This window comes from Strix aluco, chromosome 8 (assembly GCF_031877795.1).
Source record: "Strix aluco isolate bStrAlu1 chromosome 8, bStrAlu1.hap1, whole genome shotgun sequence".
Classification (NCBI taxonomy): Eukaryota; Metazoa; Chordata; class Aves; order Strigiformes; family Strigidae; genus Strix; species Strix aluco.
Genome location: NC_133938.1, coordinates 20,987,897 through 21,003,691, shown reverse-complemented (window position 1 = coordinate 21,003,691; position 15,795 = coordinate 20,987,897). Strand labels below are relative to the sequence as shown.

Sequence of the window (15,795 nt, the reverse complement as noted above, 5' to 3'; positions counted from 1 at the left end):
ATGTAACTGCTCCTTTAGAACAAATGGATGTAAACTGTAGATGGTTGGACACAAAGCACTTTACTATTTCATATACATGGAAATATTCCTTATGAAAATTACTATGGGCCTAATGCACTTGTAAAGTCAATATACTGCTGTAGGTCAGGAGCAAACACAACCAAAAATCTCCCCAGCTAGCACCAGAGACCACTGAGCTGCTCAGCAATGTTAATATTAATGAAATGAACCAGACTCTTGGATTCGTTAGAGATAAGTACTAGCAATGCAGGGGATCTTGCTTCTGATTTTCTTGCCACCACTTTAAATGCTTTGCATGGGTGATTGTAATCAGCAAGAATTGTTATGCCATAGTGCTGAAGCAGAGACTTGAGAAAACACAGCTCTCACTTGAGACACAAAAGACCACAACCCTCTTTCTCCCCATCTTACAAGGGAAACAAAATCTCTACTGGGCATCTCAAAAGTGCTCATTTACAGAGATGAAGAAATAAAATAATTACAAGGCAAAGAAAAATTTCCATGCTACTTTGTGACAGGCATTCTCTCTGGAGGCATGAAAGGAAAAGACAAACCTATTCTCTGCTGCACCCAAAGGGTCATCGGTGTCCAGAAGCTACTTATACTTTTTCAGGCTTTTTATAAAGCAAATAAGAGTGGGAAGTTCTTTTAAAAATCCTTTTTAATGCTGTAATAAAGAAGGGAGAATGAAAGCTAACTGGACAAAATGAGTGCTGTAAAGAGCGTGTTGAAGACCAGATCTGGGATTCTCTTTTGAGAAGGGGAGAAAGAACCCAAGAAGTTGCCTGGTATGCAAATTGGAAAAAATCAAGGCTTGATCTTAATTAAAACTCCTCTAGTGAAATGATAAGAAAAACCTCTCATATTTTGGGGGATCATAGGTGTGGCTACTTGAAAGTGCTGTCTAGAAATTGATGTTATGGTGATGTTTGTTTGGTTTTTTTAAATGGACAATACTTGCTTTTGCTGTTTGTTAAGGTAGCAGGGAAGGTGGAACATCTTTGTAGGCATGTTGCAGTGGGAATGTTTACTTCAGTGATACCATAAATGTTGTGTTTGTGGTACTAAACTGCAGTATTTGGGAGGAGAGAAACTTAGGAGAGCACAGGGCCTGCCTGACCTGGCCTGCTTGTCCTTGTGGCACTCCCTGCGGCAGGATGGCTTCTGCGGGGGAAGGGGGAAGGAATCTGCTGAGGGGCCGCAGGGGGAGGGAAGGCTCGCTGCCCCTGGGGGGAGCAGGGTGAAGGTTCAGGGACAGCCCAGGCCAGCAATGCGGGGAAGGGGGGTGTGTGTAACCCCGGGAAGGGTCCCCTCTCTGCCTCTGGACCTCACCACGGTGCTGTGGCGGCGGCTCTGGCGTGCAAGCTCCTCTTGGGGGATTTTCATGAAATAAACAACCAGGGTGAGGTTTGGCCCGGTCCCCCGCTTCCCCTCCCACCAACAGGGACAGGGAAGGGCGAAGGAGGCTGTGGCATGTGGACCGAGACGGGATGACTGTCTGTGGGCTCTGGCGTGGGATGCTGCGGCAACTCATGGAGGCGAGGCCGGGCCCCGGGCCACCCGCGCTTTGGGCAGCGGCGGTGCCGCGGCCGTGCCGTGCGGGACCGATTCCCAGCGGGCGGAGCGTGCCCCGAAGCCCCTGTGGAGGGCTTCTGCCCGGCCGCCGCCTCTCCCCTCGGTGACCGTCGACGCCCGCCGCGGGCCTGAGGTCAGCGACGCGAGCCGTCGCCGCGCCGAGGTGCCGGGCCAGGAACGCTCCCGTCCCGCGACGACGCCAGCCCCTCGCCCCGCCGGGCCACCCCTGACCCGCGGCGGCTCTGCCCGGCGGGGCGGCCCCGGCCCGGCGCGGGGGGCGACCGCCCACTTGGGCGTTGCTGTCCGGGCTGGCGGCTCCGCCTCCTCCCGCGCTCCGCTCCGCTCCACTCCGGGACTGCGGGGAGCCGGGGGAAGGCGGTGGCGGTGCGGACACCATGGCTCGTGTGCTGAGCCGGGACCCGGTGGACATTGAGGTACCACTCGCCCTGCCGGGACGTGCGGCTGTCGCTAGCGGGGAGGGGGCTCTGCCCGGCGGCGGCGCCCGGGCCGGGAGCGCCCAGCAAAGTTTGGCTGCGTTAGGAAGTGCCTGGCCGCTGTTGCCGCTGCCCGCCAGCGGCGGCCGGGGCCTCGCTCCGCCGTGCCGTGCCGCCCCCCCGCGGGGCCGGCCACGGGCAGCCCCGGCGGTACCGGGCAGAGCCAGCCCCGGCCCCGGGGGCTGGCCTGCCGCCCGGGCAGCCGCAGCCCTTGTCGGGGGTGGCCGCCGGGGCGGCGGCGGCGGCCTGAGGCACCGCTCCAGCCCTCGCCCCGCGTCCCCGTCCCTCGCCCCGGTGAGCGGGGCCGCCGCGCGGTCGAGGGGTGTGTGGGGGCGTGAGGGGGCGGTGCCCGGCGCCTCCCCTTCTCCCCGCCGCCTCCCGTCACTCCCCGCCGGCGAAGTCGAGGGCTGGGTCTGGGCGAGCCCCGTCTCCCGCGGTGAGGTCTCCCGTCCGGCTCTGGCAGGGTTCCTGCGGGTCAGGGCTGCTCGGGGGCCGTGGCCTGAGGAGGCCCTGGGCGGCCTCACGGGCCTCAAGCTGCCCGGGCGGGCCCTCTCACAGCGCCTCACGGTCTCGGCCTCAGTGGCCTTCGAGGTGTGCGGGCCCTCAGTTCTCCACTGTCCCGCTACGGGCCCAGCTGAGCTGACGTAGCGCACCGTGTCTCCTGGGAGTAAAGCAGTTGCATGGAATGCTGAGGAGTATGGCAGGAGTAGTACCCTTGCTGCAAGTGGCTTCCAGTACCAGTGGCACTTAACGTTTTTGCATGACGTTCCTTGCAGCAGGTCAGACTGGGAGCCTGGAAGTAGGGTCTGGACGTGGCCTGGTGCAAGGCAGAGGTGAGGTGGAGTGGAACCAAGGCTAGTGCAGCGTAGCATGTGGTGAGCTCCTGCTGATGCTAGCCAGGTTGCATCGCTGGGACTCAAGGTAGCGTTCTCCCACACATCACAGGACCTTGCACGTGGCTGTAAGCTTTAGCTCTTTTACAGAGTCTAGTAAAGAACAAAGTGACAATAAACCAACTTCTCGTTTGACAGTCTTGTTCCAGCCTGACACAACTTTTTGCTGTGGTATACTTTGAAGTTTAAAATATAGGTTTAGGGTGGACTATTGCAGCTCATTGAGGGCCCAGTCATAATATGCAAACATGCACAGCAGCAGCTTGAATACACCTCTATGTCAGTTGTGACTGATTTTTATCATCAATTCTTATATTCAGTTTTTGTGTCCAGTCCTTTTCCTAACCGAGCTGCTGCTCAAACCATGACTAATGTCCAGAAATGCTCTTACAGATACTCTGATAAAACTGAAACATGGAATGGATGGGAAGAATGAATGATCGTAGAAGTTTTCCTGGCATTTAGGGAGGCACTGTGCTATGAAATCAGTACTGTCTTTTACTAGCTCAGTATTTTCAGAGCAGCCAATCTGGAATTTTTCTGCAAGTGCTGAAGTTTGTTTTTCTATTACAAAAATTTGATTTTAGCAATATAAGTTTCTGAGTACTTTCCTCAAATTTTTAATGCAAAATATTTCTGGGATTACATTGTTTTGCATTTCTAGGTATGTATGATTCAGATTCAAACAACAATATATTATTGTAGGATCATTAGTTGGTAATAGTATGCAGCATTGCATGATTTAGAAGACTGATGGATCTTGAAAAACACTAGTGTTTGCTTTACTCTCAGGTTGGAAATAGAAACTTTGGTCAGTATCTTCCTGTGGTTTTGTTTTCAGCACTCATTTAAATTAACAAGGAAATCAAGGAGTCTACTTCTAACCAAATGTATCATCCTTTCCCCATCTGTTTGAATAAATTTAGTCACTGTATGATTTGTCTCCTAGATGAATATATCAGAAATTACTGATTGGGGCCTCTTTTTGGGAAAAAAAAAAAAAAAAGAGTAGTGTATTTTCAATACAAATGTATTTTATCTTTTTCTTTGATGTAGGGGAGCTGCATGTTAGCTAAGCCTATATCATTGTAGATAAATATTCTCAGAAATTTGGTTGTTGAGTCAAGAAGTCTATCTACATGAGGACTGGCAGCACAACTTGAATACTTTAGTCATTTTCTTGGCTACAGTATAAAAACTGAAAGAATGTTTTCATTAAACTCATCTCAATGGTTAGTATTTCAAACATAGTTCATATAATTAAAATATTAACTATGACCTTTGGAGTCTTGGTACTACTTTATCTTTTATTTAGATAGTTAATGCTGGATAAAAAGAGTGATGTCATTGGTTAAAGAGGAGCCAAGAATGTGTGTTAGAAGTAGCCAGTTGGCTACTTCTGTGTTAGAGTCACAGCCAATTCTCCAAGTTAGTAAAGAAAAACTCCAGGAAGCTGTCTCTGAGGAATCTTGTGCCCCTTGGTTGGTTTAGCCAGCAGCTTCAGCTTCTGAGCAAATCTGGCCTAACTAAAGAAGATGAAGAAATTGCATAGATAATCTTGTTCTAAAAGTCTGCTTTCCAAATTGTGGTAGACTAGGAGTGTTGTGATTAAAATACAGGGTCTTCTCCAATAAATGTTACTGTTAAAAAAACCCAAAGCAAACTAAACAAAAAACCCCAGACACGCCCCCCGCTCCCCCCCCCAACCCCAAACCAAAACCCAGAGAAAACCCCAAACTACTGGCAAGCCCACAGAACCCAAACACTGCCTTTTTTTGAATCTGGTCAAATCTCTGTCAAAATGTTCTGAGAATATTCCTTGAGTGCAGAAACTCTAAGCAAAAGGAAAGAAAGCCCATTCCAAAATAGCTACGGGTGAAAGTACCCACCTTGGATGCATGGTGCAAGAATTTGTCTTGGCTTTTTATTTATTATATCTTTAGATATTTATAAGAAGCTTTGAAATCTACAGTATAGGGACAGCATTCCCTTATTAAGTTGTAGCGTGCAACAGTGTTTGTTAAACGCATGTTGAAACTCCAGGTAGTCTTTACAGGCTTCATACATACCTTTCCCAATGATACTCTGGGAAAGTAAGCCTTTCTTTTTTTGCCTGCCTTTTTTTCTTTTTTTTTTTTTTTTTAGCTGATTCCTTATTATCATTGTGTGTAAACCATACATAATTGTATCTATTGGAAACTTCATGGTTCTTTAAAGAATTAAAGTTGTCAGATCAAGTACTCGGAAGTTAATGAATGGCAAAACTGTGAAGTGCTGAGTAGAATCTTAACTTAGTTTCTTGAGTTCATGCAGGATGACACCACCTTGACTGACATTATTTAATACTGTTCTCTGCATGCTATGTTTTCCTGACTGCATTCCAGTCTTTCTCTGTAGTCCCTCCAGCCATCTCATTCAGTGATGTTTGGGTGGTGGATACTTTCTAACTCTGCCATCCAGTCTACAGCTAGTGAAGGTAGGTCTCCCAGCCTTCCTTGGTAAGGGCTTCTTCTCAGCGGAGATGCTTTGCCACATTGTTGTCACAAACCTAAAACACTGACAGTAAATTAACACCCACCCCCCACATACCTTACTATGAAACAGGGTTATCGTTCTTACAGTAGGTAGAGAGTATGCTGGCATTTCACTGATCTAACCTTCCCTCTGAATCATCTATTGCATATGTTTAAAGGGGGGTTGGGTGTTGACGAATGGGTAATTCCTTGCTGGGCCAGCGGCTGGGTACCTAGCATGCTGTCACAGCTGTTTCCAGATGTTAGCACTGATGCCTGACTTGTGAGAATAAAAGGAAAGGTGTGAAGGGTTAGAGCCATGTTCTAAAATAGCAGTCTGGGAATTGTCTGAGAACTACCAGGGTGAATTTGTGTCGCTTTCACTTATAATGAACATCATCCCTGTACCTGTATCAAGCTTTCTCTTCATTTAGCTTTAGAAATATAGATATCTCTTAAATCACGTCTTTTTGTTTGAAAAGTTATTATAAAATTAATCCATTTGCTGTGCTTCTTGTGCGCTGTACTCTTATTTCTGTGGTGGAGTAATCCATAGGTATAAATAAGTTGCTGTTGCCTATTGTGGACAAAAGCTTTACAAAGTATGTTAACTTCAGGGTAGAAAGGAGTGTTTCTTAAGGGCCAGACAGCACTCATTGGGTGCTGAGGCTTAGTGAGGACACGAAAGGCTCCAGGAGTTCCTCAGTGCATAGCAGGCACGTGCATGTTGATTTTGGGTTTCTTCAGCAGCAAAATATAAACTGCTCTCTGAAGGCTGCTAACAAAGGTGGAATGAGGTTATAGCCTGTCTGAGCAGCTCACCAAGGGTGCAGACAGCACACCTGAACTCAAAGGCCACAGCTGGTTCCAGGGTTGGGTAGATGGGGGAACAGGACTTCTTGTGCCATGCTTCCTGCTGCATGTAAGGGCACCTGGGAAGTGCCCCTAAGCCTCAAGGAAACTTTATTGGACAACCTGCCATTTCCGTAGCACTTAAAGTAGCAGGTGTGATAGCTATGACTGTTCTTCTTTCCCTGGGATATATACTTAGGGGGTGCTACAAAGCATGGACTATGACAGCAAGGGAAGCAAGTTTTGCTTGTCAGGTTTATTCTCTGAATACAAATGGACTAGAACTGTGAAAGACTGCAGGTAGCAAAGGCAGTGCCTTGAAGGTATGTCTGAGAGCTAAGCTTAGTGTCCTCCAAGGGGGGAAGCAGAGCAAGGATTGAAAAATAAAGAATACTGTAAAAACACAGGAAACCTCCAGCAAGATAGCAGGGAATCCTACTAGTCAGCATGGCTCACAAAACTGTCAAACAACAGTTATGTGAATAAATAGCTGAAGCTAGCTTTCTTTGATCTGGGCTAAACTTTTATTTTAAAAAGCCCCAGTTATTAGAGTGTCTCTCCCTGTTGTAGATACCTGCTAGTTGTTTGAAGTTCCATAATGAAGCTTTAATATGTAGATTTTTTTAAAGTTATTGCTTTATAGCTTGCCATGATGATCAGATGGCTGTTCCAGATTGATGGCTGTGTCTTCCTAGGGTCATTTGACAAGCAATCAGTGAGGAAACAAAACTTTCTGTTTAGCTATTTTTGTTTAATGAATTTCTCAAGCTCTTTCATTGTTTTCGTGGTTTTATTGTAGTAAACTCTTAGCTGAGTGGAACAGCAATTATAGCATGATTACTAAGACCTCGTGGAAGATTATAGACCACAATTATCATGTCTGTCTTGGAGAATTGAAGAATATGATTTACTCATCAGGTTAAAGCCTGGTCTGGCAAGTAGGAAGGAAAGTCTTCTGTATGAAACATTTTATCTTTTCATGCAAATCCTGTTGATGCTCAAAGATTTATATGTGGTTTTGCCTCCACTGCCAATAGTCTGCTAAATGGTAGCACTGAAATTCAGTCAAGTCCTCCAAAATAATGTTATTGGAAAAAAAAAAATTGACTCTCATGCTTTTCATTTTTGTTTGACCTTTGAGTTTTAATGTTACTCATGAATTCAACTTCCAATTTTTTCCCCATTTTAAAAATTTTACCCTTTTTGTAAGAAGGTCTTTAAAATAAGATCTGCTACTCCCACTTTTTCTCATGGCTGGGACTTACAAGTTGTCACTGCAGTTAACAACTCTGAAAACAAGAAGGAATTGAAATTAGTTTTCCTTTTTGTTACATAAATGGATTTCATGATGATTTTGTTGTAGACTGGACTTGAATTTTATTCTTTCCTCTGCTTAGTGTTACGTCTTTTAAGAAAGTAAAACTACATGTTGATATAGGAAGCTGAGATCTGTGAGGCAGGATTTTGCCCATCAGATGTGACAAGCGTGCAGTGGTTCAGGGCAGTCTTTTGAGATGTATTTGAAGGGGTGCAGTTTTAGCAGCAGGGCAGAACTTGCACAGTTTTCAGTGAGCCGAGAGGTGTGGCTGTATCTGACAGACTGGGATTTGCTTGGACCCAGGGTTGCACAACTATCTCCATCCTACAAGCCAGTCTACATGCATGATGCAGTTTGTGCTACCCAAAGGCACATGCTGCTGCTTTTCAAATGCACACTTTTTAAAAATCTCCTGTCCATCCTATCCTGTGTCATTTTGCCACTGTCAGTAAAATGACTCAGGGAGCACACACATAGCTGGCACTGAGTTGGGAACACACTTCTACTTAAAATGTTGAGAAAAGCTGAAATTTTTGGTGATTGCAGACAAGCTGGATTGAGTATGTCCTGTTTGTTCTGGCTATACTAACCCTTTGACAGCACGGAGTTCAAATCAAAAACTGCTTTCTCTCCCTCCCTGGTTGCCTGGCAACCTCCCTCCTCTTATTAGCATATGATTTCTATTCCTTTTTTTATTTCATCAGTACAGTGTTACACACTCTGCTCCTTGCCCTGTGCCGTCGCCTTTGAGAAGAGCAGGATTTGTGCCTCTATATGAGACTTCGGCAAGTATGTGATTTGGCAAAGAGATCAAACATTTGGGGTTAGGAAACCTTTGGCCATAAACGTCTTATCAGAAGCTCAGAGGGTGGTGTTTGTGTGGGCATGTTATTCAAAGTCTTTTCATTTTCATTTGCTGTCATTTGTGTACTAAGGGCAGATTTCTTCTTGCAGATCAGAACAGCATAAATCTCTGATGTTTTTACATGTGCAGGGTATCAGTTTGTGAAACATGCCAACAGAGATTGGCTATACAGGTCTTGGTGGGCATTTTGTTGTCTTGGTCTGTATGCAGTTCAAATACGATGCCATAATTCAAAATGTAAATATCAAAAAAATCAAATATATCCAGGTCAAATTGGACTGGGGAAGAAAGCAGGTAAAGAAGTAAGTGGAGGAAATGAACTAAATTCTCCAGTTTTCTTCTTACAATAATGCTAATTAGAAATAAGAACAACATTTTGCCTTCAAATTGGCAAGGTGTGTTCTTTTATGAAATAGCAGGTGATTCAGACTGGGTCTTAAGTTTAACTTTAAATTGCTTTTTTTTTCTGGTTATGGACTCTTACAACTATAAGAAATACCCGAATTTCTTTTGGTGTTGCAGATGGCAAAGAACATAGGATTCAAGGGGACAAGCTTCTTTAAATATCATTAGAAAAAACCCAACAGCAACAGCAAAAATTAGAAGACACAGTGAAGCTGAAATGCCAAAGCAAGTGCATTTGGGGACTGGTTAGATCAAGATATGTATAGGAATTTTTTCTTAATATTATCCAAATCATAAACTATTACCCAGTTAAGTTGTAGTAGAATCACCATTCTCAGCCCAGATTGACGCCAAAGAGATCCAGTTTTCCTTGCAAGCAGGAAGAATGCAAGAATCTATTTGTGAAGCAATTCTGTTATGTACTCTGCCCCCGAGACAGCTCAGAAATCACTGTATAAACTCCTTAACTGCCTTGTAACAGAAGTGGGGTTTATTCCCCTCGGAAATGCATCATCTGGATGACTAGCATGTCTATATCAAACCTATGAGTGTATTTGTGAAGGTCTTAGAGTAAACTGAGATTCCACATTAAACAGTGGTAGGCCTTAGTCAAAGCCATGAGACGTTTTAATTCCCTCAGATGTCACTGTATTAGCACGCATTGTGAGTGGTGGGAGGTGACTTATTCCGTTTGATGGCCGTAGAAGGTCAACCTTAGATGGCCAGTCTTGGGTGACTGCTCAGGCTGGGGATAGGGAGAAATACACCCATACCTTTGATGTGTAGACTCAGAACAAATGAAATAACCCACTTTTTCAACATCCTTGTTTTCTTATGCTGTGGACTGAGTTGGGCAATTTCACTTCTGCCATATGTCAAAATACTTAGATCTTCTTATGAAGCGTCTGGTCTCTTACCATAGTCAGAGATGCCTCACTAAGCCAATGTGGAATTTTGTGTGGTTTTAGGTCTTGTAGAGACTTCACGATTTGAAATTAGGGTAAACCTACCTATAAAAGTGTTGTTTTTTGTTTTTTTTTTTTTTTTTTTTAAATAATGCTTCCAGTATTTATACATATCGTTTCAGAAAGCTTTATTACTATGATAAATATTAGTATATGTGATGCCAGTATTTTATTTGTAAATTTAAAGTGATAAACACAACGAAGTCCTTGAAATGCCAAACCTTTCATCTCTGCTCAAGCCAAGGTTCAATTTTATTTTCAGTATGACATTTGCTGCCTGAAGTGTTACAAGTGACTTGACCTTAAAATTACGTTTATTTTAGTTCATTGAAATGGTTGGCCTTTCCAGTTCAGCTTGACACCAACAGTGCAAATGGGAGAAGGCAGACATGCTTGCCTGTGACTTCATTTGAAAGCTAATTAAAAAAATATCTAGGTGATGAATCTAAATATTTCCATTTAGATGGGATGGTAGCCATCAGTTAAAGGCAATCATGGTGCATTCTGACATTTTAATTTCAGGTTCAAAAACAATTATGTATGTAATTAAAGAGAGAAGTGTCCAGGCAGCCAAGCTGTCTGATTTACACATCTTGCCGGTGTATGCAGTCTTTTAAAGAGATGTACCTGTGCACATCACTTCGAGAATGTAGAGATGAGGTGGAAAAATTGAAAGCTGCTTCGAAAGTTTGATGTTAATCTCTTCTTCCTAATGATGCACTTCTTTCAAGTATTAGTCATATGTGCAATGTCATTAGGTTTATATTTATTATGGAGATTAGACTGTGCCACTTTCAGATTGGTTGTTGTGGTACTTAGTTTATTTATTAATATATCGCTGCACGCTTTCCTTGGTTCCTTGTTGTGATTTTGTTCGCTGTGCTCTGAGAGGCCTTATTTAAATTGAAGCAACTTCTGTTGAAATGAACTCTCCTGGCCAGGGTTTTCTCGGTCAACAAAACGTTTGACCAACTCGGAGAGAATGGAGCAGGCTGCTGTGCAGGAGGTGCATCGCTGAAATTTGGGCTACTGTTTCCTAAGACAGGGATGTTTGCTTGTGCTGTACAATCTGCAGAGGACTGTCTACCCAGCCTTGAGACAGGTCCTCATACTGCCCAATCACATCTCCGTTAGTTGATTAAGAAATGATAATACTGTGCTTTGAAGGGACCCCTTTGCAGTCTTGAGATGAAAGGACAGAAGGCAGGACATGTCCTTCTGGGTGAGGAGAAATGGGCTGATAGTGGCTGATAATGTGGAGGAATCTAGAGGTAAGGAGAAATAAAATAGGCACTGGAAGCAAGCTATTGCTGAATTTAACAATCGCAGCATTTTCCTTTACAGCCATTGCACTGTTAGGATCTATTCTAGCATCTATGCTCATTATAAAATGCTTGTTTTTGCCTTGATTGTGAAGGGCATTCTATGAAACCCAGTTCTATTCTGCTCTTAACAATAAGCTGACTACCCTCCCATCCAGGCATGTCTAGCATCCATGCAAAACTCCAGAATGAATGTGTGAAAGTAGGTAGAAGTGTTCGAATAGGTTATTAAAAATGTAGACCCATAATGTGAGTAAAGAAGATTGGAAGTATAAAAAGAGGTTTTACACCTGGAAGTTATTATAGTTATTTAGATTGAACGAGAATAATAACCAATTGTTTTCTAAGATGTATGACACATTTATGAAAAACCTTGAAGGATAAATGGATCTTTTTAGTATGCTACTTCCACAAAGGACTCTATGAATAAAATAATAGTGAGAGAACTCTCAGTGGATGCTGAATACTGCTAATTGATGAAATTATTACTTATTACACTGCAACTGAACTCTGCTTAGAAACACTATTTTCAGTATGATTTTTTGAAAATGACAGCTGAAATGTAAGAGGCTTTGTATTGAAAGTGAATAGTGATAATTTCTTGATATCTTTGAAATGAAGGATATTTCAATGACAGTTAAAACTGAGAAAAGTGGGTTTTTTTTAAGTGCTCAGATCATGGATTATTGCTATGGAAATAAAATGAACTTTTTTGAAATCAATAAAGTAGACTTAATGTGGATTTATGAGACATTTTAAAAATAATTTAAAGTATTCTTATTTATAATAAAGCAGTCAATTATTTGTGTCAGCAGTTTTCATATTATGTCACATGTTAAGGTTAAAAATGAGGTTTGTGAGATAGGGTGTAGCCATCGTATTTAGGAAATTTGTAAATTAAATCAGTATTGAAGAAGTAATTCATGACTTACTGCTCAGGGCAAAAATGGGAAGGAGTACCAGATTTGACTTTGATTTCGTGCCGATGAAATTAAAGCCCGCTGTCCTTCTCGGTGTGTCATTTTAGGTCTCTGTACTAGCTGTTAAGGAACGTTATCAGTAAATGGTGTGAGGATCTGTGCGCAAGGTGTTGTGTAGTGTAATATTTTGGAATATAACTACAGGTGAATACAAGATCTGATTTCAGCCTTAACAAATTTGTTCATCAGTGTTAGAGGTATACCTCCCTCCCTTGCAACCTTGGCAGTCTTCAAAATCCAAGGGACAAAGTAAGCTGGTGCAAATTCACTCACAGGCTTGCGTGTGGGTGTGTGCGTGTGCTAATGACAGGAACACGAGATGGGAGATTAGCAGGGTTCCCAGATTTATTCTGCTTCCATTTTAAAGCTGTGTTTGATATTGCCCTTTTTTCAGTTCCAATTGAAAACGCAAAATTTTAAAGATTTTAGTAAGCTTATACATAGCTTTTCAAAACAGATGGAAGTGAGAGAGTGACAAAAGAGTTAGGAGAGAAAAAAAATCGAATAAGATAACCACAACAGAAGTTGTTCTAGAACACTGGTGATAAAATGCAGAAATGAAATGAATACAGAACAGAAAAAATGAAAATATTATCTCTTCTCAAAAAACCTACAGTCTGAGTAAAATGTCAGCAGTCAGCAGTAACCAATACTATTGACTGCTGAAGGGCCAGTTCCAATTTGTTACAATATGATAAGAAATAGTTTTCATAAGACTGTAGAATATTTGTTCTTAAGTAATGCAGAGTAGCTTGCATGCTGCCAAACCTTGGCACCAGGAGAGGAGATAAGATGAATTGATTTAGGAACCCCAAGAAGTATTTAGCACAAAATCAAGGTTAGCTCATTTTTAACTCCCAGCGTAATGTTCTCTATGCACTTAATCAATGAACCCTTAATGAAAAATATATAAGCAGTCTTGAGAGTTTTGTCAAAAGTCTATTAGTGCTGGAATAGTGTTCTTGTCATATTTGCTCTCTGATTTGCTTTTGTAATCTCAGCTGAACAGCTAATCAGCTCCTTCACCTAGGTATGCCTTCTGTCCTGGTCAGTGGAAGGCAGGAACATGGGGATGGAGGTCTTCTCTTTCCAGGGTCACTCCAGTAACCATTAGACTTATGCAAAAATGGCTGCTCTTGTAATTTCCTGTGACTCTTCCCCCTTTCCCTCCATTTCAAATGGAAGCTAGGACACTCATGCATTTGAGTAGAGGTAAGCGTTTGAACTCAGGTAGAGTTTCAGGCTGTGAACCATCATTGTAGAGGAATGTCTGTGCAAAGGCTGCCAGTTAATAAGTCCAGGAGGCTGAGAGAGAACATTGTGATTGTGTGGTTGTGTACCTCTTTTCTGTTTGGTATTTTGTCAGACCCAGATGGGGTGTCCTGCTTGGCATGCTGGCAGCTGTGAATCCCTTCCTCAGTTGCTGTAAGAGGAAACTGACCTGGGCATGCAACTTCCACCTCTGGAGTTAGTCACCTGCCTTACTTATGAAACTTACTTGTCTGTGAATGTAGGCCTTTGCTCAGGAAGAGTGGGTAAACAGTACCTAAAAGAAGAGCTGACCTAAAGTCGAGCTGAAGAAAGTAAAGACCAAATCCACATTGAACTGTTGGTTCTTCTGGCATGTTTCTGAAACTATCAGGTGGAGAAGAGCAGGAAGATAGCAAAAGCACTTAAATAACAGTTTCCTGGGTACTTTTCCTTTGCATCATTTCTTGTGTACTAAATAATGTTACTTCAATTACAGCTGTTCCTATTGCTCTGCAGTATTGTCTCCTGCTCATACCAAATCACAAAGGGATGTTGATCTGAGAGAAGTGTTTGTTAATATTTCCATCCTATTTGAATGACAGCTTTGGGGTCTTGTATTTTGTAGTCTAGGAAAGAGAGCTTTGTCCTGTCAGCAAGATGGGAATTTTATTTTTGCAAAAGTCCAATACTTAAATTTTTCTGCAGCTTGGAATGAAAGACTTTAGAATCATTACAGTATGTTTATAGGAGAACTACTTAAATAATATTTTTAGAAAACCTTACAAATGATAAAAATAATAATTCTTCCCTGTTTAGAGGACACATAGCAGAAATGCAGTTTGGCTTGATAAGTAAAAGAGTTGGAAAATAATACTACTACATGCAACACTCTTTATAAAGTATGTTAAAAATAAGTTTTCTGTATAAGCATGTGACAAAGTATGATAGATCAGAATCCAAATGTTTGCTGGCATGTTTTTAGATTGGGCAACCTAATCTGATTATCCTGGTTTTTTGAGTATCGCCTGTGGCCCACACATTCAGCAGTATTTAATGTCAATAAGATTTAAAAATTACAATTGTTGAATAAGAGCAAAGAACTCCAAGGTATTGCTTTGTATTCCCCATTATTGATATGTGTTCCATTGTCATCTATAATGCATGTGATGCCCTATGTATTTATGGAATGTCACATTTCTTTGCTTAAAGGTGTCAACATAGTATCACTATGTGATTCTGCAAAAGAAGACAATGACATGGTAGAAGGAAAAGGAAATATTGGCAACAGTTTCATCTTGCCTTACTTGCATGGGCTATCAAATTTTATTGCTTAAAAATTGGCTGTGTTACTTTTTCAGTTATCAGACATTTAATAATATTTTAATATGTGGCTTCACATATCAAACCTTTATAATTATAATATAAGTATATAATTAACAAATCCTTCACATTTCTATTTTCCTTCTAATGCTGGTTATTTTTTCCTTTTTGATTAGGATGCTCTGATGTGTACACAAAATTATTAGAAAATCAGTAGTTCCGTTGTCAGTTTTGTATTTTACCATTGTATTAAACAGTTGCTTCTGAAATTTTTGTAGGAGTTTGCACATTCATTGCACATAGGTAAGTTTACTTGTTGCTTCTTAATGTTGCAACAGATTTAGAAAGTCAGTACTGATAGATAGTTGGCATGTTCTTGGAAGAAATACAAATGTTCACATGTGTTTCAAGCACTGAATGTACTAGATCTTTTGGATGTATATTGTCACTCTCACCCTCGCATTTCAGGTTCATTTATTGGACTTTGAAAATCACCTTTTAACAAAGTTTTCAGAACATTGCTTTGCTCAGCTAAAATTAGTTCCGCTGATTTTGCCAATGATTAAACTTAAAGCGGTAATAACTTTTAATGTGAATTTCTCTACTATGATCAGAAGTCAGTAGAGCATTCACTTTTCATTAACTGTCATGTCTCTAATACAAGTTTGGGTTTTGGTTAAGCAAACACCTGCAATTGAGGGTTCAATTGAGAGGTTCAATTATGGGGATACAATGGCCTATTTTTGATTTTGGCACTGAGTTTATTTCCAAAGGCAACTGAGCTTGCTTTCAATGTGTTTGTCTTGCAGAAAAATAGAAGTAAGATGTAAATGTATGTGTATGATAATGATCCTTTTTGCTGTGAGATATTCATTAAATGACTCTCCATATGAGTGAGCAGTTACAAATGTTATTTAGTATTCCTCATGTAACAGAGCAATTTGATGCGCAAGCAATCGAGGCGTAGGTAAATATTATAGTGAGGAAACCAAAAACTTCTGTTATACCTGTGGTGCAAACC

The 15,795-nt window shown here is 41.9% G+C and overlaps 1 protein-coding gene across 4 annotated transcripts in view; it reads left to right on the top strand.

Moving 5' to 3' along the window:
- The first annotated feature begins 1,909 nt into the window (after positions 1–1,909).
- The window catches only part of DPYD (dihydropyrimidine dehydrogenase), a 367,570-nt gene continuing 353,684 nt past the window's right edge, over positions 1,910–15,795 (top strand). For 3 of the 4 annotated variants that reach the window (XR_012624149.1, XM_074832563.1, XM_074832566.1), the window contains exon 1: positions 1,910–2,030. Coding sequence is in view for 3 of the 4 variants with exons in the window: in XM_074832563.1 (XP_074688664.1) it covers positions 1,992–2,030 (39 nt within the window). In the remaining variant the exon portion in view is untranslated. The remainder of the gene's footprint in view (positions 2,031–15,795) is intronic. The other variant, XM_074832565.1, reaches the window with a different exon arrangement.